The sequence below is a fragment of the Loxodonta africana genome, chromosome 4 (genome assembly GCF_030014295.1).
Source record: "Loxodonta africana isolate mLoxAfr1 chromosome 4, mLoxAfr1.hap2, whole genome shotgun sequence".
Taxonomy (NCBI): Eukaryota; Metazoa; Chordata; class Mammalia; order Proboscidea; family Elephantidae; genus Loxodonta; species Loxodonta africana.
In genome coordinates, this window is record NC_087345.1 from 128,691,576 (window position 1) to 128,719,039 (window position 27,464).

The 27,464-nt window shown below is 35.5% G+C and overlaps 2 protein-coding genes across 3 annotated transcripts in view; both read left to right on the plus strand.

Moving 5' to 3' along the window:
- The window catches only part of LOC111749422 (NKG2-F type II integral membrane protein-like), a 199,840-nt gene that overhangs the window by 135,652 nt on the left and 36,724 nt on the right, over positions 1-27,464 (plus strand). The gene's annotated exons all lie outside the window — the stretch shown is intronic.
- Positions 547-26,049, plus strand: LOC100677610 (NKG2-C type II integral membrane protein-like). The gene is made up of 6 exons (XM_023554057.2): positions 547-1,384; positions 2,042-2,143; positions 14,260-14,304; positions 15,277-15,428; positions 25,309-25,409; positions 25,719-26,049. Exons 1-6 carry the CDS (start codon positions 1,363-1,365, stop codon positions 25,843-25,845), a joined length of 549 nt encoding a protein of 182 aa, XP_023409825.2. The 5' UTR covers positions 547-1,362; the 3' UTR covers positions 25,846-26,049.

A 27,464-nucleotide genomic window follows, 5' to 3' on the forward strand; every position in this document is an offset into this window, starting at 1 on the left:
CTGCTCCTTGGGAACCGTTCGGGGCAGTTCTACTCTGTCCTACAGGGTCACTATGAGTCAGAATTGACTCAAGGGCAATGCGTATACCTTTCCTACAGAATACCAAAAACAAAAACAAAAAAACCCCAAACCATTGCTGTCGATTCCTACTCCTAGCGACCCTATAATACAGAGTAGAACTGCTCCATAGGGTTTCCAATGAGTGTCTGGGAGATTCCAACTGCCGACCTTTTGGTTAGCAGCTGTAGCTGTTAACCACTGCTCCACCAGGTTTCCTCCCAGAGAATACGTAGTTATAATTATTGCACTGTTACAATTTTTTTTTAATTTGTATAAAATTTTATTCATTCTTGTTAACTATGTCTTAAGAGATCTTTCTTTTTAAGAATTTCTTAAGATACGGTCAGCTAATGAGGAAAATTTAATGTACAACTTTTCATAATTATAACAGTGAAAAAAGAAAAAATATATTTGTGAAGAAGGATGGTTTTGTATCAGCAAATATTAAGTAGCAAATGTTGCAGCTGCTCAGGATGACCTGTAAAACAATATTAATTACCTTCTGGTAATAATTTTATTGAATTAATGTTTGTGTACATTAACCAACCAAACAAACAAAAAAAAACCCAGTGCCATTGAGTCAATTCCGACTTATAGCGACCCTATAGGACAGAATAGAACTGCCGCATAGAGTTTCCAAGGAGCGCCTGGCAAATTCGAACTGACGAACCTTTGGTTAGCAGCCGTAGCACTTAACCACTACGCCACCAAAGTTTCCATGCACATTAACAGGAATGGCCATAATATTGGCATATAAATGTATATAATGATTATAAGGTACATAAAAGGTCAAGCTTTCACAACCTAATCCTATACAAGCTCGTGGTTGTGAGGATATTTTTAACATGTTCTAGGCTTTCGCATTGATAGTTGAGAGGCAAGCAACTTGACTGTATCATTGGACAAAATCTTCTTTCTCTAAAATTACTTATTCCGTGAAGACAAACATTTGAAATAAAATGATCTATGTGAAATATTATTATCAACAGTAACCAAAAGTCTCTGTTTGAGGTAGGAGTTGAGTTAAATTTGCTTCACAATTTTCGAAGTGTGATAATTTCCTGTTAAAATCTTAAGTGAAACTTTGCTCAGCATGCGGTTTGTTTTTTTTTTCCTTCTATTTTCAGATTCCTTTACATAGTTACATACTCAAAAGCAGTCTGAAAGAAGCAGATTTTTAAAATGCCTCTTTAGGATAACTAAAGGATAATTTGAATTCATTATCTTAGTATCTTTTGATATCCCAGTTATCACTGACTTTTGGTCATCACAGATATACGGCCTTCCCCTTAGAAGCACCACATGGCCATCAGGCTACCATCAGGTAAGTGTAATTTCATTACATCTGTTTTTACTTGAAATCATTTAATGATCTATTTTAAATGTAATAAAGCAGGCAAAAATTTTAGTATAAATACACAATTAATTCAAAGCGGGTAATTGAAACATCCATGCACATAATTTTGAGACATAACAAAGTTCACATGTGTTAGAAGATTTTTTATAAAAGGCTCAAATTATTTTCCTTAAATAATTAAACAAGTGCATAAAAATACAGTAAAGTTTATTCATGAATCTAGCGTGAAGTGAAATCATGAAATAAAAAATTTTGAAAATGAATCATTTGTCTAGAATTTTCCTATGGTTTTAGGTCTTTAAAAAATATGACCTGCTCTTTAATTTTTTTTTAATGTGTAATGGTATTATCCATTGAACGATTTCAGGTAAATGACCTCATACACTTCTTGAATATGCTGAATAGGCAGAAATATTGTGATAGGTAACATGTGTAAGATTTTTTCTTAAAAAAAAAGTGACTTGTTTCTTGGGACAACTATTTCAATTATTTTGGGTGTTCTTGAGACATCACGAATACGGTGAGTTTTCGTGTATATGGGTTTTTTTTGTACACAATCACATACAACGCATTGGCTCCAACAGCCTTAAATCTTCCACAGTTTCTCCGTTTCTATACCTGTAGATTCTCCGTTGCCTCCATGGAGACTCACTGCTGAGATCCTGGGAATTATCTTTCTTAAATTAGTGTTCATAGTGATTATCGTAACAGTTCTCAATTTTCCTGGTAAGTAAGTCTATGCGAAAATGAGCAGAAGAAAACTGTTAATAGAATAAGAACCTGAAATCCTCTCTCCTCTTAATATTACAGCAAATTGTTCTCTTTTTTGTGTGAGTATTTATAATCTTAAACTTAGTAAATATAAAAAAGAAACCTGATAATGTGGAATTATTATGGAAGAAGTATTCTAAATTAATAAAAATTATCCATGATATTATGTAAGTATTCTGATTGCTTCCATGTATGTGCTGAAAAAAAGATCTGATATAATATTCTGAGGACTTGGTATAACAGACGAATAAAATAATTATAAATGACAGATGAATGAAGAAAAGGTTAAGCCGTAATCTGGCATCTGGTAGAAGAGCTGTTGTTTTGGTTGTTGCTGCTGCTTATATTAGGTTATAAAGGCTTTTACTATTAGGTTTCCTTGGTTTTTTTAAAAAAAAATCTTAATATTTATCAATATTAGTATAGCCACTGAAGGAATTACTACAAATTAAAAAAAAAAACTTCATCTTCATGGTTGTACAATTATAATCTTGCTGAGTTACTTTCATTCCTATAGCAACTTCAATCCAGGAACAAAAAAATTCTTCTCCAATAAGAACTGAGGGATAGGTAATGCCTCTAAAAGTTTTTCTTTTTTGTGGTTTGAACATTTTCCATTTGTTTTTAGAAGTAAAAAGAGATTATTGGGAAAATTACCTAATAAAGGATGAATGATGTATTTTCACAAATGATCAGGATCTAAAGTTTAAACCTTGTAATCAGTGAATAAAAAACCAAAACCAAACCCGTTGTCATTCATTTGATTCCGACTCATAGCGACCCTATAGGACAGCGTGGGGCTGGTCCATAGGGCTTCTAAGGAGTGCCTGGTGGCTTCTAACTGTCGACCTTTTGTTTAGCAACCAAACTTTTACCCATCAGGGTTTCCAATCAGTGCATAGAAGTATTAGTGATTAGCGGTAAAAAATATTTTTTTAAACAACAGATATCCTTTTTTCCTAGTGGGATGCTATGATATGCGACACTGCTGTATCTTTCTAATTAAATGATGTTATTACTTTTTTTTTTGGAATTTTTTAAGCATTTGAAATTCACATATATGTACCAGTAGTGGAATAAGAGTTAGATAAATATTTTTTTCTTACTTTTCACTTGTGTGTGTTTGAGTGTCTCTGCATACATATGCAAGTGTGTTCAAGATGTGGTTTACCTACAGCAATTGTTATCTCTCAGAAATGTCTATCAGAAAATAAAAAAGGGAATATACATAAGGTAGGAATTGGAAAAGCAGTGCTACAACACAAAAATAAGACAAAATAATATAGAAGATGTTATGGATGGAATTGTGTCTTCCAAAAATATGTGTCATAAATCCTAACATCTATGCCTGTGGTCATAATCCCATTTAGGAATGGGTTGTTTGTTATGTTCACGAGACATGATTAGTGTAAGGTGTATCATGAGTCAGTCTCTTTTGAGATATAAAAAAAAATTAAACAAACAAGTAGAGAAGCGGAGATGGGAAAAGAAAGAAACCAAGCCACAGGAAGATCGCCCAGGAGCAGAAGCTCGAGAGAGAAGGACCTTCTGCAGAGTTGCCAGAGAAACCATTCCCCTAGAGCCAGCACCCTGAATTTGGGCTTCTAGATCGACTCGAGGGCACTGGGTGTTTACTGGGTTAGACCTGTGAGAAGGAGCCCTGGTGGTATAGTGTTTAGGAGCTTGCCAGCTAACCAAAAGGTTGGCAGTTCAAATCCATCAGCCACTCTATGGAAACACTATGGGACAGTTCTACTCTGTCTTCTAGGGTTGCATGATTTGGAACTGACCAGACCGTACCTAACAACTGTGAGAAAATAATTTTCTGTTTATTAAAGCCACACACTTGCGGTATTTCCATTATAGCAGCATTAGATAACAAAGACACAAGGTATAGGTCAATTCGACTTCATTAAAATTTTTAAAACTTCACTGAAATGGAAGGAAAAGTCAAATATATCAGCCAAGTCAAAGATGAATTCTACTTGAGAGAAAACATTTAAACGGTTATAATAACAAAACATGAATATGCAGAATTTTGAAATAAAACATTCTAATCAATAAGAAAAAGAGAAAATAAATAATAATCTATAGTGTGAGGGTGGGGAGATGGTTATAAGTGAACAAAACTAATAAATGTTAAAATGCAAAATATAATACATGAAAAGATGTTCACATTCACTGGCAATTAGGAAATACTTTTATTATGTAATGGCATCTCATTTCAAGTCTAATAGGTTGATACAGATTTTTGAAAATCTGAGAATTTAATAATGTTAGCATAGAAATAGATTAAAAATAGATTCATGTACTGTTGGTAAAATTTTAAAATAAGAGTAAAGTCAAACTTTAGCCTTCTTTACAAATTATCACTATGTACCTTAAGGAGATTCTTTTTGAGATCCAAAAGAAAGCATGTAGGAGTAAGTTGTTACAGCATTCTTTGACAAAGAAAAAAAAAGAAACTATAAATATAAGTACATGGGTAATTTCTTATAAATGTAAACATTACTAATCTACCTTCCTTAGCATGAACAATTCCTTAGCATGTACTGATCTACCTTCCTTAGCATGTACAATTCCTGCAAAATTTCTTGAGGGAGAAAGATATTTATGTCCCTCAAAAATTAATAAAAATGTAAAATAATATCTTTATACATCTATATGCACATCTCTGTGTGTGTTTACACTATATACATATAAACAACATAAATATATTATGATATGTAAATAACTGTAGAGAGTATTTATATATTTATATGCAATCCTTCAAAATTATACTCTCAGGGTTGAATTTTTTCTTAAGTTCTTTCAGCTTGAGAAATCCCAAGTGTGTTCTTCCCTTTGGTTTTCTCACTGCAGGTCTTTGCACATTTCATTATAATACTTTACTTTGTCTTCTCGGGGCCCCACTTTGAAATCTTCTGTTCAGCTCTTTTACTTCATTATTTCTTCCACTTGCTTTAGCTAATCTAAGTTCAAGGGTAAGTTTCAGAGTCTCTTCTGACATCCATCTTTGTCTTTTTCTTCTTTCCTGTCTTTTTAATGACTTTTTGCTTTCTTTGGAGGCCTAGTGGTACAGTGGTTAATAGCTCAGCTGCTAACCAAGCAGTCAGCAATTTGAATCCACCAGCTGCTCCTTGGAAAAACTATGAGGCAGTTCTACTCTATTAAAGTTTGCTGTGAGTTGGAATTGACTGAACAGCACCGGATTTTTTTTTTTTTCTGCTTTCATCATGTATGACATCTTTTTGTCATCCCACGGCTTGTCTGGTCTTCAGTCATTAGTGTTCAATGTATTATATCTATTCTTGGCATGATCTCCAAATTCAGGTGGGATATACTCAAGGTCGTATTTTGGCTCTTGTGGACTTATTTTAATTTTCTTCAATTTTAACTTAAACTTACATAGGAATCATTGAGTGTCTTCACTGTCAGCCCCTGGCCTTGTTCTGACTGATGATATTGAGCTTTTCTGTGGCCTTCTTCCACAGATGTAGTTAATTTGGTGCTTGTGCTTTCCATCCAGTGAGGTCTATAGATATAGTCACTATTTATGTTGTTGAAAAAGATATTTGCAATGAAGAAGTTGTTGGTCTTGCAAAATTCTGTCATGCAATTTCCAGAGTCATTTCTGTCACCAAGACCATATTTACCAAGTACAGATCCTTCTTCTTTGTTTCCAACTTTGGCATTCCATTCGCCAGTAATTATCAATGTGTCTTGAATGCATATTTGATCAATTTCAGACTGCAGAAATTGGTAAGTATCTTCAGTTTCCTCATCTTTGATATTAGTGGTTTGTGGGAAAATTTGAGTAATAGCCTTATTAACTGATCTTCTTTGTAGGCATACGGATAATTTATTGCACTTCAGGATAGATATCAAAATGTTCTTTTTGAGGATGAATGCAACGCCTCTTCAATTTGTACATTCCCAGAAGAGTAGACCATGATTGTCTGATTCAAAATGGCTAATACCAGTCCATTTCAGATCACTTATGCCTAGGATATTAATCTTTATGCATTCCATTTCATTTTTTACAACTTTCAATTTTCCTAGATTCATACTTTGTACATTCCATTTTCCAATTATTAATGGAATTTTTGCAGCTGTTTCTTCTCATTTTGAGTCTTGTCATATCACCAAATGAAGGTTCTGAAAGCTTGACTCCATCTCTGTCATTAAGGGTGATTCTACTTTGAGGCGGCAGCTCTTCCCCAGTCGTTTTTAGAATGTCTTCCAACCTGAGGGGCTTATCTTCTGGCAGTATATCAGACAGCGTTCCACTGCTATCCACAGGTTTTCATGGGCCAATTTCTTCAGAAGTAGACCACCAGGTGCTTCTTCCTAATCTTAGTCTGGAAGTTCAGCTGAAACCTATTGACCATGGATGACCCCACCTGTATTTGAAATAAACGTAACATAGCTTCCAGCATCACAGCAACACACAAGCCACCACAGTAGGACAAAATGACAGATGGGTTGTGCATCTGTATAAGAATTACTATAAATATGTTATTCTTCTCGGGTAATAAGAATCCAAAAAGATATGTTATGATTTTTTAAAGTTCTGATATTAATACAGGTTATATTTTGTCTCTGCACTGGGGTATGCAAAAATAATAGATTTTCATTAATTATAAAACTGAGCAATGAATTTTCATAAATAAAGATTGAATAAAGGTATTCCTTTTTGTTTAACAATAAGACAAAATACTCTTTTAAAAACAGTAGACCATTATATCTTCATTGCAACCTTGTTAAGGTATTGCCACCTAGCTGGCACTGTAATTGTGTCTTTAAAAGGCCATTCCATCTTTCTTTCAAGCCAGCTGCTTCAGGATGATGGGGAACATGGTAAGACCAGTGAATTCCATGTGCATGGGCCCATTGCTGCACTTCATTTGCTGTGAAGTGAGTCTCTTGATCTGAGGCAATTCTGTGTGGGATACCATGTTGGTGGATAAGGCATTCTGTGTGTCCACAGAAGTATTGCCTGCTGGGAAGGCAAATTCACATCCATAGCAAGTGTCTATTCCAGTTACAACAAAATGCTGCCCTTTCCATGATGGAAGCAGTCCAATGTAAGCAAACTGCCACCAGGCTGCTGGCTAATTACCTCAGTGAATAGTGCCATAATAAGGACTTAGTGTTGGTCTCTGCTGCTGGCAGACTGGGCACTCAGCCGTGGCTATAACCAAGTTGGCCTTGATAAGTGGAAATGCATGTTGCTAAGCCCATGCATAAGCTCCATCCTTGTCACCATGGCCACTTAGTTCATGAGCTAAATTAGGCAATGATAGAAGTGGCTGGAGAAAGAGGCTGACTGGCATCCATACAACATATTATCCTATTCATGGTATTATTAAAATTCTCTTCCACTGAGGTGACCATTGGTGATCATTCACATTGGACACAAATATATTCATGTTTTCTGCATAATCAGGGAAGAGATAGATCCACTTACGTATCCCCCAGACTTCCCTTACCAGTTTTCTGTTTTGCTATGCTGAAAGAAAGCTCACCAAGGACAAAATTTTTCTCAAAATACACAACAGATATACATATAGTTCTAATTATATAAACCTTTTAGAATTAATATAGAATTTATTAGAAGAAAATATAGAATTAAATCTTTGTGACTATGTTGGGCACTGGTTTCTTAGATATTACATAAGAAGCTTAAATGCTAAAAGAAAAAATAAATTGAATTTCATCAAAATTATTGCTTTATTGCCTCAAGAATACTTGTAGAACTGAAAAGACAACTGACAAGATGAGATAAAATATTTTCAAATCAGGGAAATGATAAGGAAATTGTATCCAGACTATAAAAACTCAATAATAAAAGACTAATAACTCAATGTAAATATGGGTTTTGAATAGACATTTTTCAAAAAAGGTATATAAATGGCTAATTAGTACATGAAAAGATGTTAAGCATCATTAGTTATCAGAGAAATGCAAATCCAAACCAAGATGTCACTTCATACCTAATAAAAAGTCAACCCTATTGCTGTTGATATACAGTGACCCTAAAGTACAGAGTATAACTGCCCCATAGGGTTTCTAAGGAGAGGCTGGTGGATTTGCATTGCTGAGCTTTTGGTTAACATCTGGGCTCTCAACCACTGTGTTGCCAGGGCTCCTCATAGGTAATACCAAAACCAAAAACTAAACCCATTGTTGTCTAGTCAATTCTGACTCGTAGTGACTCTGTAGAACAGAGTAGAACTGCCACATAGGATTTCCAAGGAGCAGCATCTCTGGGTGAGTTTGAACCTCCAACCTTTTGGCTAGTAGTCTAGTGCTTAACCTTTTACACTACCCAGGAAAAGTCTTTAATATATGTAGGATTGTTCAATTTTCTATTTTTCGTACTTCATGTTTGTAATTTTCATTTTCTCAGAATTCTGTATTTCATACAGACATTAAAATATACTTATAATATTTTCTTATCTATTTAATATCTCTAAGAAACAAAATGGTGTTCCCATTTTTATTCCAGATATGTAAATTTGTCCTTTCTCCACTTTTTTTCCTGGACAGTCTTATCCATGATTTATCAATTTTAATGTCTTTTCAATGAAAAAAATTGCCTTGTTGAGCCTCTCTATTGTAGTTTTTGTACTTTGTCATTTATTTCCACTTTTTATTATTTTTTTCCATCTACTGCATTTTGATATAATTTGCTTTTCAATTTCTATCTTTTTGGATGCATGCTAAGGCAATTGACTTTATGCTTTCTTTTCTTCTAATGTATATATATGGCAACCAATTTTATAAGACAATTTTGATATGTTAATTTTGTATTATTCATGTAAAAATTACGAATATGTACTGTGATCACTCTTTTGACCCATATGTAATTTATAAGATATAGTTAAATGAACAATCACGTAAGGATTTTCAAAATATTATGGTTGATTTCTATTTTAAGTACACTGTGGTTAGAGAATTTGTTGTGATGCTGGCAAAGTTCTAAATCTGTGGTTGAAATATAGTTTTGCAAAAGAGGAATGGAATTTTAAATTTCATTTGTTTTAATTGATTTAAATTTAAATTCGAGTGTCACATTTCAGGTTCCAACGTGTTAAATTGGGTAGGGACTACTGCATCAACAACACTATTCTATATATTTTAATATTTATATTCTTTGAAATATGAATATACAGTGTATTTTGGGAAAAGTTCTACATGGACTTTAAAATTCTGTGAATCCCGTACTTGTATGTATTGTGTCCATGTACGTGTAAGTGTTGTTAAATGTCTGGTTTAAATCCTTCTATAAGAGTTAATTGTAATTAGATACCTCTTTTAAAATAATTCTTTAACATGACTTTATGAGTGTATTAGAAAGACATTTTTACTTGGACCTGAATTCTAATTTAGCCATCTCCTGTTGGATATTTGTTGTTATTAGTTGCCTTACAGTTGATTCCAACTCAAGGCGACCTCATGCATGCCCTAGGGGGTTTTCATTACTGAAACCTTTCAGAAGTAGATCACCTGGCCAGTCTTCCTTGGCAACTCTGAATGGATTCGAACGCCAACCATTTGTCTAGTAGCTTAGTGTTAACTGTTTGTGAAATCCAGAACTCCTCTTTGGACACCGAGTTCTGCCATTATCATAAGTAGTCACAGACATCTATCTTTTGATAGACATACATACACACATTTACATCATACAAAATAAATTCAATTACTTCCATAATTTTGAGTAATTTTTATCATGACATTATAGTTTATGAGCATAGATTTTGTTAAGTGCAAATGCCCAAAGAATCAACCCACAGTAGTACATATATCAAAGGACAAGATAGATAACATCATTTAACTGAAGACACCAAAAGTGAACGACTGAGGAATAGTAAACATACTAACTTCAATTTAAAAAGAAAAGAGTAGTGAACTTTACATTATTTGGTATCGTTGGGGAACACTTTCTTCTTTTTAATGAGATAATGTGTGTAATAGGAAGAGAGGAGATTATATAGTTTTTGAAAATAAAACAAAATATAATAAATACAAATAAATTCATTTCTAATACATATAAAAAATACATGCACATACACATAAAGGCATATAAGATTATTAATCTAGTTTATGATAATATAGTGTTGTTGTTAGTTGCCATCAAGTTAATTCTGACTCTTGGTGACCCTGTGGATTCAGAGTAGAATTGCTCCAGGGAGATTTCAAGGCTGCAACCATTCAGAAGCAGATTGCCAGGCCTGTCTTCTGAGGCGCCTCAGGATGTAATATGTAGAAAAGAAGAATGCAATACCACAGTTTTGCCATTTATTCTCAAAGTTGGACTTTGACATCTAAGATAGTGTTAACATGGCCTCAGTTTTAATAGTTTGTGGTTCAATGGAAACAAGCTAATTTCATATGTGGTCAAATCCTCTAAATACAAAATCCTATAGAAGATGAGAATGATTTATCAAAAGCACTTTAAAAGGGACAATCTATATGACATATTTAAAGATCTACTTTGTCCTTTCAATAGGAGCTCAACATCTCCTATGTTCTGCAGGTGTGTGATGAGATAAAATGACTTCAAAATAGCCCAAGTGTGAGAATTTCCTGCTCAAACATTAAATAACACATTGATGAGCCATCTAACTTTTCATCTCTTGCCTCACTCTGAGCCTTCACGGGAGAGTCTGTGAAGAGCACAGATATTCTTTGTGCTTTTACGGGATTTATGTCTTTAGATTTCCTCTTCTACTATCTGGCCATATTGGCCCCTGTAGGACATTAACGAGACCTTCCCACCAAAGGATGCGTGACTTTCTGATGGAGAGAAAGTATGTACCACTCCTCTCCTCTCTGTCTTCTAGCCCATCTCATTTTAGTTGGAGGTCATAATTGCTGTGCATGATACACTGAGGTTCTATTAATGTACAATAGAATCTCTGTAGAACATAGGAGTCAGAGTATAAAGTAAGCCCAATATAAAATATGTTGGAGAATTTCTTAATTTATTCAGATTATTACAGGTTGAGAATTAGTAAAGTGTACACACACACACACATTTAAGTTTGTTAATCAACATAATTTAAATTGAAATCCCCTAAGCATCATGACAAACAACAATTAATTTTGGATTTTGTAATTGGTTCAACGAGTGTCTTTGTGTATAACAGTGTAATATTTTATGTTTAGCCCAGTGTTTACAGCTAACTTCTTAAAAAAAAAAAACAAAAAAACATATTAATTGAATGATGCAAGGCCAAACATAATTCCTCTTTCACTTACTTAGATTATATACACACAGCTTTATTTTTTTAGAAAAGGATGCTGTAGCTTCCATGAAATCCTAAAGATAGTAATAAATATCAAAAGACTTCAATTAATTGAAAAAAACGCTGGAAAAAATACCCAACACTGTTATAAGAGAATGCTGTCTAATGAGTTACTTTTGCAATTTCTACCTGATATGAATCAGGAGCAATAACAAGAAACCGAAGCTAAAATAATAATCCAAACACTCATCATCTATTCAGAGCTGACAATTGCTAGGTTGAGAGTTATGCAGTTTTATGCACTACATTTTATGTATTAGTATTCCCATTTTAGATTAAAACGTTAAATTACTAGACATTAACTACCTTAATAACGGTCACACATTGTAAGTTTCAAAATGAGAATTCAATTCTTGATCTTGCTGACTCCAGAGTCCAATGGGGAAATTATTAAGATACATTACTGAATTATAGCAATTACACAAGTGAAGGAACCCATACGGACTGTGACAACCATACGATCTTTTATTGAAGCTTGAACCAACCGTGTTCTGCCATAAACAGTAGGCACTTTTATTTATCAATTTGTGGTCTCATATTTTGGCAATTCAATCAATTGCCAATAACTTTTGTATAAGAAATATATTTTTTAAATTGTTTAAAAAGGTGTTTCCAATATTCTTTAGGTTGTTGATGAGTTCATTGTGTCATGTAGTTATTCTGACATATATTTCCTTAAACATGCAGTGATATCTCAGAACTCTCCACCATTCATTAATAAGAAAGAGATCATGTAATAGCACTTCATCTCCTTCTAATAAATAAACATAAGTCACTAAACGAATGTAATTGAGCTCAATAAATTCTTATATGTGCTAACTTTGCAATTCTCACTTCTTTGGAACACTCCATCTTTCACAATTATTGTATTACAAAATTGTCATAAAGTGATGCTTCATTTTTTTTAACAGATCAATAAATTAATTTTTAACCCAGGTATTATAATTGTTTAAAACATTTCTGTGGAATATGACTTTTAATAAGGAAGGATATTCTTATTTATGAACTTCTTTATTCTTCAATGGAAACCATGGTTAAGAGTTATGGCTGCTAACCAGAATGTCAGCAGTTTGACTTATTCTACCATGAGACATTTTTGTAAGGCATTACATAAATTAGAACCAAAACTTTGGGTTCTTGGCTGCAAAGTGAGCACTGATACTTACCCTCCTTCCCCACCTAGTTTGATCTTGCCATATATTCAGCACATAGTTCCTCCCTAAACACAGTTTCTCGTAGAGCACAGACCTTGACACCCCTCAGCTGCAGAGATGAATAATCAAACAGTAACCTACTCAGAACTGAATCTGGCCAAGAACCCAAAAAGGCAGCAAATCAAACCCAAGGACGCTGATAGCTCCATTTCAATCACTGAGCAGGAGAAAACTTATGTGGAATTAAACCTTCATGCTTCCCAGGATCTTCAGAAGAAGGACAAGAGTTTCCACTGCAAGGGTAAATCATTTAATCAGTTCTCAATATAACTGCACTAGGATGTGTTTTTCTAGCACAGAGATGTGGGGCAAGAGTGAAGATGAAGACATGGAGAAAGGTTAGTCAGATGAAGGGGGTAGGCTCCCTATTTTTCATTTGTGAGTGTCCAACCTGAAATACAGATAATCGTATTCTACCATGAAATCTGCAGATTAATTGTATTCAGGCAGTGTTAAAATTTGTAACCTTTCATAAACAACTCATGGACTATTATCTAACTGAAAATGCAACGGTATATTCTGAGAGAAAAATTACAATGGAGAATGTGGGTTCCATGCCCAGTGTTTATGTATATGATTCCCTGTGCACGTGGGTTCTCTTGTATATAAACATTCTAAACTTTGGCTCCATCTGTCCTCTCTCAGTGTTTCCATTTCTCTCTCTGTATGTCTCCCATTTCCTCCAGGGAAGCTCATTGCTGGGATCCTGGGAATCATCTGCACTGACCTGATGGCCAGTGTAATAACTGTGGCAGTCATAGTTGTTACTCCTTGTAACTTTTTAAAAGTTTGTAAGGGAGTATTCCCTTTAAAGATTTGAAAGTGCCTCTGTGTATTTCATAATATTATGGAATAGAACTCTCATTTTAACATATGCATTTATGTGATATACTTGCCAAGGTTTTTAATCTTAGTAAATAATGCTTCATCAATGTGAACTAAATGTGGAAAAGTTACTCTGAATTTTTCAAATGCATGAATAACAGAATGGTTGTAGAGACTTTATGTTTGTAATTCTAAACGTGTGTATTCTAAATATGTTTAAAAAAACAAACAAACAAAAAACAGTGCCCTCGAGTTGATTCCGACTCATAGCGACCCTATAGGACAGAGCAGAACTGCCTGATAGAGTTTCCAAGGAGTGCCTGGCAGATTCGAACAGCCGACCCTTTGCTTAGCAGCTGTAGCACTTAACCACTACGCTACCAAGGTTTCCGAATATGTGTATGTGTATATATATATACATGTGTGTGTTTTGGTCACATCTCAAAGACTTACATTCATAGGCTGAAAATACTTATTGAGAAATACAAATTAATATTTTCAGGTAGTTAAATCAAATACTGTAAGAGGTGGTGAAATTTCTCCACTAGGCTGTCCAAATATTTTTTCCAAAAACCTTCATAACTTTATTAATTTTTGTTGATAAAATAATTTTAATATACATTATTATTATTTTAAATGATATCCACATTTCAAACTAGGATACTAAGATTATTATGATTTATTACAGAAATATTAATCCTCTTAATAATTACTGCAGCCTTTCTAGCTATTGGAATGCTGGAAGTGAACGGAACCCAGAAAGGTAAGTAATAATTTTAAAAGTTCTGATATAAACCAAAAGGAAACCTGTTGTCATTGAATTCAGTCCGGCTCATAGGGACCCTACAGGACAGAGTAGAACTGCCCGCATAGGGTTCCCAGGCAGTGGCTGGTGAATTTGAACTGCTGGCCTTTCAGTTAGCAGCCAAGCTCTCAAACACTGCACCACCAGGGCTGATAGATTGAGATTATATTTTGTCTCTATTTTAGCTCATGATGAAGTAATAACAGATTTTTTTAAACCTTAAAAAATATACCAGTAAATTTTCATATACAAAGATCATGTGAGGAAATCCTTTTTGTTCAAAAATTAGAAGAAATATTGTTTAAAGATCACTATACCCTTCTTTTAACAATTGCCTCAAATTTCCTTCTGCTTCTCTAAAGATTAAACCAAACCAAAAAACCCCATTGTGGTCGAGTGAATTCCAACTCATAGTTATCCTATAGGACAGAGTAGAATTGCCCCATAGAGTTTCCAAGGAGTGGCTGGTGAATTTGAACTGCGGACCTTTTGGTTAGCAGATGAGCTCTTAACCACTGCACCACCAGGGCTTCGCATAGAAAATCCCTGTGAGAACGTTCTACTGTGTCTCATAGGGTTGTTATGAGCTGAAAATCGACTTGATAGCACCTAACAACCACAACAGCATAATGTGATAAGAAATAAATAACTTTACTATTCTAATAAAGTAGTTTTGTTCTGTGATTTTCAGGACATGTATAGGATAGATATTTTATTTTTTTGGTTTTTAATGGTACATAAATTAGGGGGTGGGAAGCTGACCCTTTCCATGCGTGTGCATGTTTTTTCATATGTATATGTGTATGTAAGTGAATGAGATGGCATCTATAGGTTATGCAGATATGTGCTTATGCCTATGCAAATATGTCACCTAATTTATATTTTTTAATTCAAATTGTTTCTGGATAGTAATTCATATTCTTTTTTCAGCATCTCATTGTGGCCGTTGTCCAGAGGACTGGTTATCCTATTCCAACAATTGCTATTATATTAGCGGTGATAAAAAAAACTGGACTGAGAGTCAGATGGCCTGTGTTTCTAAAAAATCTAATCTGATTTATATAGATAATGAAGAGGAAATGGTAAGATTTCAAATATTTGAAATATTTTATTAAAAGGTATAACATACAAAAAGAAATGTATACAAAATGTATTTGAGTCAATGAAAAGTATCAAGAAACATTACTGACATGCCTTATGTACTCTATGCATCTTAAAGAATAAAGATTTGCCTACTTTGCAAACTTATGTAAATAGAATTTTACTCTATGAAGTGTTTAGTGTCTTACATATTTCGGTTGATATTGTGTTTTTAGTATTTATCCATATTTTTGTCCATGTTGTCGTTAGTTGCCTTAGATTTGACTCTGATCCACGGAGACCTTACTTACAACAAAACAAAACATTGTCTGGTCCTGTGCCATCTTAATGTTCATTGGTATGTCTGAATCCATTGTGGTCCATTCATCTTATGCAATATTTCTCTAATTTTCATTAGCCCTCTTCTTTAGCAAACGAGATGTCCTTTTCTAGTAATTGGTCTTTCCTGATGACATGTCTGAAACAAACAAGCCAAAGTCTCACCATTCTTGCTTCTAAAGAGCATTCTGATTGTGTTTCTTCTAAGACTGATTTGTCCAAAACTGTGCTTTATTTTTCAAGGCTACGCAGTACTCCATTGTATGAATTGACAATGCTTTATTTATATTTGATGCCATTAGTGTAAAAAATACCAAAAAAAGGTTTATTTCCTGTTCTTGCTAATTTATGAAAAATAATGCTTCTATACATTTTTTTTCTGAAAGTAAACTTTCTTGTTTCTTTTAAACATAAAAAATGTAAATATATCAACATTGTAAAGATTAATCACAAATTAATACACCTATGTAATTACAAATCATGTCAAGAAATAGAAAATGCTAGTACCTTCCCCATTAGCTGTACCCATGTCTGCTCTTACCAGTTCTCCTTCTTGTCAAAGCACTATGCTGAGTTTTTAAACTTTATAGAGATGGAATCATATAACGTACATTTTTGAGTCTATCTCCTTTCACTCACATATATTTGTGCAATTGATCCTTATCGTTGCAGTTTGTTCATTTCACTGCTCTGTTATGTAAGTAAATCCACCAAACCAAACAAAAAAACATAACCAGCTGCCATGGATTCGATTCTGACTCATGGAGACCCATGTGTTTCACTGTAGAAAGACACTTCAAAGAGTTTTCCGTAGGTATAACTTTTAGAAACTATCAAAAGCAGAGAATACTAAGAAGATGTTTACCTTGGCTTTATTGGCTCCTCAAAGGCATTCAGCTGAGTGGATGATAACAAATTATGCTTAACATTTGAAGAACAGGAATTCCAGAACATTTAATTGTGCTCATGCAGGACCTGAACTGGATCAGGAGGCAGTCATTCAATCAAAACAAGGGGATACTCTGTGGTTCAAAGTTGGAAAAGCAGTGTGGCAGAGTTATAGTATCTTTTCACCTTACTTAATCTTTATGCTGGAAAAATAATATGAGAAGCTGGACCATATGAAAAACAAATTCAGTATTAGGACTGGAGAAGGACTCATTAACAACCTGTGACATAGCCTTGCTTGCCTAAAGTGAAGAGGACTTGAAACACTTATTGAAGAATGTCAAAGACCCACAGCCTTCAGTATTGATTACACTTGAATGTGAAGTAAATGAAAACCCTCAAAATTGAAACAAAAAAGAGTAACATGATAAATGGCAAAGAAATCAAAGTTGTCAATGATTTTATTCTTCTTGAATCAACTATAAATGCCCATGGAAGTAAGTGTAAAGAAATCGAACAACATATTACATTGTACAAATTTGTTGCAAAAGACCTCTTTTTAAATATTAAAATGCAAAGTTGTCACTTGGATGACTAAGGTGTTCCTGACCAAAGATGTGGCCTTTTCAATTGCTTCAGTAATTTTAACCAGAAATCATGAAGTGCTCTTTATAAACTTGTCAAAGACATATTCAAACTGATAGTCTAAGTTTTTCAGTTTAACGCCTCTAGTTTAAAATCCAACCTACAAACAGCTAAAAATGCGGAAAGCTGAAAAAATTTATAATAAGCCAAACCTTTATGTGAATACATGTTTCCTAAATTTTCACTAAAGACAATGGGAGAAATCACGAAATAAAAAAGCTGAACAGATTTCAAAGGGTGGCTCAAGAAGAAAAAGTATTATAATGAAATGTGAAAAGACCTAGAGATAGAAAACCAAAAGGGAAGAACTCACTCAGCATTTCTCAATCTGAAAGAATTGAAAAAAAATTCAAGCAGCAAGTTCCCATATTGAAAAATTTTGTGGGCAAAATATTGACTGACTCAAGAAGCATCAAAACAAAATGGAAGGAATACACAGAGTCATTATACCCAAAAGATTTGGTTGATTTCAACCATTTCATGAGGTAGCATATGATCAAGATCCAATGGTGCTGAAGGAAGAAGTCCAAGCTGAACTGAAGGCATTAGCAAAAACCAAAGCTTCAGGAATTGTCAGGATACCAATTGAGATGTTTCAACAAACGGATGTAATGCTGGGATCTTTCAGTTGTCTATGCCAAGAAATTTGGAGGACAGCTCCTTGGTCAACTGACTGGAAGAGATCTAGATTTGTGCCCATTCTGAAAAGGTGATCCAACAGAATATGGAAATTATCAAACAATAATTTCAGCATCACATGCAAGCAAAATTTTGCCGAAGATAATTAAAAAAACGGTTGCAGCAGAACATCCATGGGGAACTGCCAGAAATTCAAACCAGGTTCAGAAGAAGACGTATGTTATGGATTGAATTATGTCTCCTAAAATATGTGTTGTAAATCCTAGCCTCTATGGCTGTGATTGTAATCACATGGAAGACTGGGGTTTTTTATTCTGTTATGTTAATATGGCAGGACTAGTGTAGGGAGTGTCTTTAGTCAATCTCTTTTGAGATATAAAAGAGATTAAAGAAGCAAGCCAGAGAAGTAGAAATGGGGAAGATTGATGCCAAGGCACACAGAAAACTTCAAGGCACCAGAAAATAAGCTGAAGAGAAAAGGACTTTCCCCCAAAGCTGACAGAGAGAAAGCCTGCCACTAGAGCTGGCACCCTGAATTTGGGCATCTAGATTCCTAAACTGTGAGAAAATAAATTTCTGTTGGTTAAAGTCACTCACTTGTGATTTTTCTTTTTATAGCAACATTAGATAACTAAGACAATTTGGTACTGAGAAATGGGGGTACTCCTCTAACAAATATGTAAAATGTGGTAGTGGTTTTAGAATTGGGTAATGGGGAGAGACTGAAAGATTTTTTTTTCTCTTGTAATCGCATGTATTTTATTTTATGCATTTTAAAACTTCCACGTTCTGTCTTCATCTTAATCTTTTTTTTTTTAATTTTTATTGTGCTTTAAGTGAAAGTTTACAAACGAAGTCAGTCTCTCACACAAAAACTTGCACGCGCCTTGCTACATACTTCTAGTTTCTCTCCCTCTAATGAGACAGCACACTCCTTCCCTCCTGTCTCTGTTTTCATGTCCATCCAGTCAGCTTCTGACTCCTTCTGACCTCTCATCTCCGCTCCAGACAGGAACCGCCACATGGTCTTATGTATCTACTTGTTCTAAGAAGCTACTCTACACCAGTGTCATTTTCTATCCCATAGTCCAGTTCAATCCCTGTCTGAAAAGTTGGCTTTGGGAATGGCTCCTGTCTTGGGTTAACAGAAGGTCTAGAGACCATGACATCTGGGGTCCTTCTAGTCTCAGTCAGACCACTAAGTCTGGCCTCTTTATAAGAATTTGGAGTCTGCATCCCACTGCTCTCCTGCTCCCTTAGGGTTCTCTGTTGTGTTCCCTGTCAGGGCAGTCATTGTTTGTAGCTGGGCACCATCTAGTTCTTCTGGTCTCAGGCTAAAGTAGTCTCTGGTTTATGTGGCCCTTTCTGTCTCTTGGGCTAATAATTACCTTGTGTTTTTGTTTTTCTTCATTCTCCTTTGTTCCAGGTGGGTTGAAACCAACTGATGCATCTTAGATGACCACTTGCCTGAGTTAAAGACCCCAGACACCAGTCTCCAAAGTGGGATGCAGAATGTTTTCCTAACAGATTTTATTATGCCCGTTGACTAAGATGTCCCCTGAAACCATGGTCCCCAAATCCCTACCCCTGCTATGCTGGCCTTTGAAGCATTCAGTTTATTCAGGAAACTTCTTTGCTTTGGCTCAGTCCAGTTGTGCTGACCTCTTCTGTATCGTGTGTTGTCTTTCTCTTCACCTAAAATAGTTCTTATCTACTACCTAATTAGCAAAAACCCCTCTCCCTCCTTCCTTCCCTCCCCATTCTTGTAACCATTAAAGAATATTTTCTTCTCTGTTTAAATTATTTTTCAAGTTCTTATAATAGTGGTCTCATACACTATTTATCCTTTTGCAACTGACTAATTACACTCAGCATAGTGCCTTCCAGATTCCTCCATGCTATGAAATGTTTCATGGATTCATCATTGTTCTTATTGATGTGTAGTATTCCATTGTGTGAATATACCAAAATTTATTTATCCATTCATCCTTGATGGGCACTTTGGTTGCTTCCATCTTTTTGCTATTGCAAACAACACTGCAATGAACATGGGCGTGCATGTATCTGTTTGTGTAAAGGCTCTTATTTCTCTAGGATATATTCCAAGGAGTGGGATTGCTGGATCGTATGATAGTTCTATTTCTAGCTTTTTTAAGGCAGTGACAGATTGATTTCCAAAATGGTTGTACCATTTTGCATTCCCACCAGCAGTGTACAAGTGTTCCAGTCTCTCCACAAGCCTCTCCAACATTTATTATTTTCTGTTTTTTGGATTAATGCCAGCCTTGTTGGAGTGAGATAGAATCTCACTGTAGTTTTGATTTGCATTTCTCTAATGGCTAATGATTATGAGCATTTCCTCATGTATCTGTTAGCTACCTGAATGTCTTCTTTAGGAGACTGAAAGGTTTTTAAGGTGCCCAATAGCAAAAATCTAGATTGCCTTAAGAGACTACTGGTAAAATTATGGATGTCAGAGACAAATCTGGTGAGGGCTCAGAAGGAAGTGAGGAGAGCTATGTAGAAAGTCTCTATCACCTTAGAGAATACATGTGGCTGCAGCAACAGAATGTTGCCAGAAATGTGGATGTTAAATGTGCTTCTGGTGAGGCTTTAAAGAAAATGACGAACACGCAATTAGACAATAGAGGAAGAGCAATGCTTTTTACATAGTGGCATAGAACTTATCTGAATTATGGTCAAATGTTTGGTGGAAGACAGAACTTTTAAGTGATGAAGATGGATATCTGAATGAGGAGAATTCCAAGCAAGATTTTAAAGGGATTGTCTGGTTTCTCCCTCCCACTTTTAGTAAAATGTGAGAGGAAAGAGATGGACTTAAAAATGAACTGTGCAAAATGAAAACAGAACTTAAAGATTTGAAAATTCTGTTGTACAAACTAAGGACACTTGTCCTAAGATGTTCACCAAGGTTGTGGCCACCCAATCTCTTGTTAAAGAGATTAAGTCTATGACAGATGGGTCTAACTACCACGGAGTAAAGGCCATCACTGAAGAGGACAGAGAATGAACAAAAACAGAGAAAGCTGTCTGCCTCTTGGAGTTTTAGAGGTAAGAAACAGGCCAAAGGATCTACATTCGTTGTCTTGCAAGAAAAGAAGAAGACCATCCCTAGAGCAGCTCAGAATTTTGCAGAACTGTTGGATGGAGCACTGGAAGCAAGGCCTTGTTGGTTTCAAGGGATGGGGCCACACTTTCAAGGTTTCAAAGAGTCGGGTCTTTGCTAACTTGGTTCCAGAGTTTGGGGTTGCTGTTAAGGTTTGCCAGGAGGGTAGGGTCACTGCAGAAAAATGTGTTGCTGGGGCTTTCATGGAAAAGGGTCAGAAATATTGAGTCTTCTCGGGCAGAAGGGGTGGGTTGCCCCTCAGATGGAAAGGAGAATGGGGCCACACAATGCCAAGGAAGCAGAGTTGCCATCCCAATGGGCCTGGAAGGTGGAGTTGAAGCCCAGGGCTGAGGGGCCACCACTCAGAATCCAGAGGGTTTGGCCAATACCCAGAGTCTGGAGGGCAGTGCCCTTGCCCAGGTGGACCTGGAGAACAAAGGATTATTTTTAAGCCTTGAGAGCTAATATAAATTGTTCTGCTGGATTTTGGACTTGCTTGCTACTGGTTACCCCTTCTTTCCCTCCAATTTCTGCCATCTGTAATGGAAATGTCTACCTTGTGCTTGTTCTACCATTATATTTTGGAAGAAGATAATTTGTAGTCTAGATTTCACACATTCACAGAGGAAGAGGAATTTTACACCAGGATGGAAGATTACTAACATCTCACCAATATTTGATTAAGATGATTCAGAAGGTGAGATTTTGAATTTGGAGTTCATTTAGGACTTTCTGGGTGAATGTGTTTTGCATTTGGCAAGGATATGAATTTTTGGGGTGCAAAGAGTAGACAGTTATTGATTAAATTGTGTCCCCACAATATATGTGTTGTAAATCTTAGCCTCTATGCCTGTGTTTATAATCCCTTCTGGGAATGGGTTGTCTTTGTTACGTTAGCATAGGGTGCATCTTGAGTCAGTCTCTTTTGAGATATAAAAGAGATTAAACAAGCAAGCTAGAAAGCAGAGATCTGGAGAATTGATGCCAATTCACAGGGAGATTGCCAAGGAACCACATAACAAGCTGAACAGACAAGGACCTTCCCCCTGAACTGAAGCGAAAAGAGAGTCTTCCCCTAGAGCTGGTGTCCTGAATTCTGAATTTTAGCTTGCTAAACTGTTAGAAAATATATCTCTGTTTGTTAAAACCACACGCCTGTGGTATTTCTGTAATAGCGGCACTAGATAACTAAGAGAATGTAGAACAAGGGATATCACTGCTGATGCCAGATGGATCTTGGCTGAAAAGACAGAATACCAGGAAGATATTTACCTGTGTTTTATTGACCATGCAAAGGCATTCGACTGTGTGAATCATAACAAATTATATATGATATTGTGAAGAATGGGAATTCCAGAACACTTAATTCTGCTCATGCAGAACCTGTACACAGACAAAGAGCAATCATTGAAACAATACAAGGGGATGCTGCGTGGTCTAAAATCAGGAACGGTGTACGTCAGGGTTGTATCCATTCGCCATACTTATTTAATCTGTGTACTGAGCAAATAATTCGAAAAGCTGGACTATATGAAGAACAATGCAGCATCAGGATTGGGGGAAGACTCATTAACAACCTTCGATATGCAGATAGCACAGATTTGCTTGCTTTAGCCAAAAGGGCTGAAGTACTTATTGATGAAGATCAAAGACCACAGCCTTCAGTATAGATGACCCCTCAACATAAAGAAAACAAAAATCCTCACATTTGGACCAATAAGCAACATCATGGTCAATGGAGAAAAGATTGAGGTTGTAAAGGATTCAGTTTTAATTGGATCCACAATAAATGCCAATGGAAGCAGCAGTGAAGACATCAAATGGCATATTGCATCAGGCAAATCTGCTGCAAAGTTCCTCTTTTTAAAGTGTTAAAGAGCAAAGATGTCACTTAGAGGTCTAAGGTGGCTGACCCAAGCCAGAATGGTTTCAATAGCTTCATATGCATGTGAAAGCTGGACAATGAATAAGGAGGCCCAAAGCAGAATTTAGGGTTAATTAGGGTATTGAAAATGTGTATTGAATATACCATGGACTGCCGGAAGAATGGACATATCCATGTTGGGAGAAGTACAACCAGAATGCTCCTTAGAAGCAAGGATGGTGAGACTTCATCTCATATTCTTTAGCTTTGGACAGGTCACCAGGAGGGATCAGTCGCTAGAGAAGAACATCATGGTTGTTAAAGCAGAGGACAAATAGAAATGAAGAAGACCCGCAACAAGATGGATTGATATAGTGGCTACAACAATGGGCTCTACCATAACAACGATTGTGAGGATGGCACAGGACCGGGCAGGGTTTCGTTCCCTTGTAGATACTTTCGCTATTAGTCCAAACTGACTCAACACAACTAACAACAACAAAGAACCAAAATCTGTATATTTTTCCTTAATAGATGTTTTAATGATATAACTTTAAAATGGCCTAATGGAAGATAAATAATCTTCCAAATTGTTTAGCAGTTAGGCTTGTAAAAGTACAGCATAGCAGGTAGCTTAGATTGTCAGTCTTTTGCAGAAGCGGTCTCAAGATTATTTCATCCTAATTTCACATGAATGCTATCAGCTGTTGCAAATATCACTAACTTTTTAAAAAAAAAAAATGTAATTTTGAGATAATAGTAAACTCACATGCAGTTATAAGAAATAATACAGAGAGATTCTGTGTATTCTGCACACAGCATCTACAAATGGCAACATCCTGTAGCAACAGTATAAGATCAAAACCAGCCCTTACGTTTGCCATTTTATTTATTTATTTTTTTCAGGTTGTTTCTTCTGGTTATTTTTTTCTCTTGTTCTTTCTTGCCTACTTGTGGGTAATTTGAGCACTTTTAGGATTTTATATTATTTATTTACTGTGGCTTTTACTCTATTTCTTTGTATAGTTTTCTTAGTGATTGATCTGGTTATTTTGATATGCTAATGAAACTTTTCAAGGTCTACTGTTACCAGCGTTTTACATTTTCAGTGAAGTGTGAAAATCTCACTCCCAGTAAAATCCCTGGTGGCACAGTAGGTAAGCACTGGGCTGCTTACAGAAAGGCCAGATGTTCAAACCCACCAGCCGCTCCAAAGGGAGACAGATGTGGCAAGGTGCTTCTGTAAAGATTTACAGTCTTTGAAACCCTATGGGGCAGTTCTACTCTGTCCTCTAAGGTCACTATGAGTCGGAATCCACTCGAGAGCAACGGGACCTTCTCCGCTTTTAAATGTTATTGAACTGATTTGCAGACGGCATCATAATCTTTGTTTAAATCATTAAATAGAATTCAAAAAACTTACGAGGATAAGAATATTTTATTGTATGTACTCATATTTCTGCTCTTTCCATAGTTCTTTCTTCCTTTTGATGCTTCAACATTCTTATTCATTTCTTTCCTATCTGAAAAAATTCCTTAGTCAGTTGTAATGAGTAGGTTTGCTATTGACAAATCATTTTCGTACATCTGAGAACGTATTTATTTCCCCTTCATATCTGAAATTACAGTTTCACAAGGTATTGGATTCTTTCTATCTCGCTCATTCAGTGTGTGTGTCTGTGTGACACTTTCTTTCCAAATTAAACCTTCTACCAATACAGAAACTGGTAGAAACATGGGAGTCTAGTTAAAGAAAGATGTGGGACCCAGAAAACCAATTTTTTTTTCTTCCCTGTCATTAATCTCCTCAGTGGCATCCCTTTAATTTCCTTAAAAAAAAACCAAACTCTGAGAAACATAATAGAAAAATGCACTTTTTTTTGGAGGGAATAATGTAATAGTATCTGGAGACTTATTTCAACCCTTACTATGACAGTTTTTTTATGGGACAAAGATGTAGCAGTCTGCTTCTGTAAAGATTACCGCCTTGAAAACCCTGTGGGGCAGTTCTATTCTGTCCTATAGTGTCCCTATGAGTGGGAATTGAATCAATGGGAGTGGCTTTTTTTTGTTGTTGTGCTAGCTTATTGAACCCTGGCAACTATTAAGGTACATAAAATTAAACTTGTTTTTTGTAAAACTAGGAGAATGAGACTATTAAGTATTAATATTTAAATAGTTATTTTGAATGAAAAATGAAGGCATTTGTGACAGTTTGTGACAATATGAAATGTGCTTTTCAACTTTAATATATTTTTAGTGTTAGATTCTAGCACATATTTTGTTTTGAAAACTAAAGATGCAGGAAAAGAACACACTACCTGCATGTTTTAAAGTCTTTATAATGATTACTAAAATAGAATTTTTTTTTTTATGATAGAAGTTTATGAATTTTCTACCTTCTTCTTCATGGATTGGACTCTCTCGTGAAAGCCGTAATTATCCCTGGTTTTGGATAAATGGCTCACCTTCCAACCAAAAGTAAGTTCTTCTGAATGATGTTATATAAAAGAAGGAAAAATACAAAAAAGAAAAATTCAGATAAATAATATTAATAAACGTGACTGGATTGAATTATAGACATGTAGAAAGAAATTGAAAATTCATGACATGAAATGTTGATATAAATTTAGCTAGATATACTCAGTGTTCAGAATAATTATTACTAATATTTTATGAGAAATGTCGTTACCCATTTTTATAACATACTTCTATTTTGTTGCATGGAGGGTGCCATTTTATGGATTACCACACAAAATATAACGGTTTATGCATTTTTATGCATTACAGCATAACAGAGGCATCTGGTCCTGCTTACAACTGTGGTATGCTATTCTCATTTGGCCTTCAATCAGCCAGTTGTGGAGCTGCAAAAGTATACATTTGTAAGCTTGAGATTTCGAGTTTAAACACCTGAGCCTGGAGTCCTTCAGGTATCTTTACATTTCATGGAATGGAAATAATCACGATTGCAAAAGTCTTATATTCAAGTACATCAACTGCAAACTCCACATTTGGACCCCCCCTGGACTTTACCCTATGTCCTCCTTCTGTTGGCTGATTTTCACAAGTACCCTTTTCTGTAATAAAATATATCTGTGAGTATAACAATTTTCTTGTGTTCCATGAGTCTTTATATATTTAAATAGGTTTACTTATCTGTATAATTTTATAACAAAATAAAAATATCTAAATTACTTTGGTTTTATAAGAAATCTGAATATCTGGTGGTATGAGTGCTCAAATCTTTTACTCTTTGGTATATTATTGCCCATTTACATTTCAATACAATTTTTGATACTAGCTTAACAGTTTGCACAATGAAAACTCTACTAGCGATTGAGACTTCTTGAATGGTGGAATGAAGACCTTTGTCAATATCATCTATAAAGGGAAGAAAACACTGGCAAGAAATCTTCAGATCAACTTTTTCAAGACTCTCAGAATTAAACAAAGGCTTGAGACAATATAGAGAGTATTTATTCAAGAAAAAATGTTAAACCTCAGTAAGAAAGATAGTGTCCGTTGCATTTTAACTTGGCCTCACAGCAAATATCCTCTCCCCAGCCCCACAGTAGTCTTGCACACTAGCAGCTATCCACTTGTAAAGAGAGAGACCTAGTCTGGAGCTTTTAAGGGTCCCATAACCACAAAACTGTCATTCTTTGACCTTTCTCACAGCTCCCTGGAAAACTCCATTCAGAGCACATTGTGGTTATTTGACATGGTCAGCTAGCTCTGTGCAAAAGTCATTTACTGAAAACCATCAACAGCAATTGTTTAACATTACTGCTACCTGAGGCTACAATACCAGCTGGGGCCAAAAAAGCCTGATGAAAGATTAAAAGAAAGATTTAAGGAACGAGATGTTCAGAGAGAGCTTTGAAAAGCTCATAAATATACGTGGGCATCTAGAAGGCTGTTTGTACAGGGATGTGTACATGCTGAGGAAAGATCTGAGAAGCCCCCAATCTTCTTGTAATGAAGGCTCAAACAATTGATTTTCAGATTTCCTTTTTCTAATATGACAGAGTAGAACCGCCCCATAGGGTTTCCAAGGAGCACCTGGTAGATTTGAACTGCTGACCTTTTGGTAGCTGCCAAACTCTTAACCACTATGCAACCAGGGTTTCCGTGTGTGTGTGTGTGTGTGTGTGTGTGTGTGTGTGCGTGCACAAAACCCTGCCATCCTCTACAGATAACTACTTGCATTTTGATAAACAGCTTTTTGGTTGTTACTGGGCCTTAGTAGAGAGTGAGCAGTTAACCATGAGCCGACAAGTTACCATGCAACCTGAGTGCTGCTTGACCCAAAAAGTCATAAAGTCTGGTGTGCACAGTAGCACTCTGCTGTCAAATTAAAGTGTTATAATTGATATAGGGATTGAGCAGGTCCTAAAGGTACAAGTAAGTTCATGACAAAGTGACCCAAATGCCCATGGTCCATACTCTTGCTATATTACCTACCTTCTTTTTCCCAGCCTGCACATATGGCCTTATGCGAAGTTTCCTACCGTCAGTTGACTTAGGAAGAGA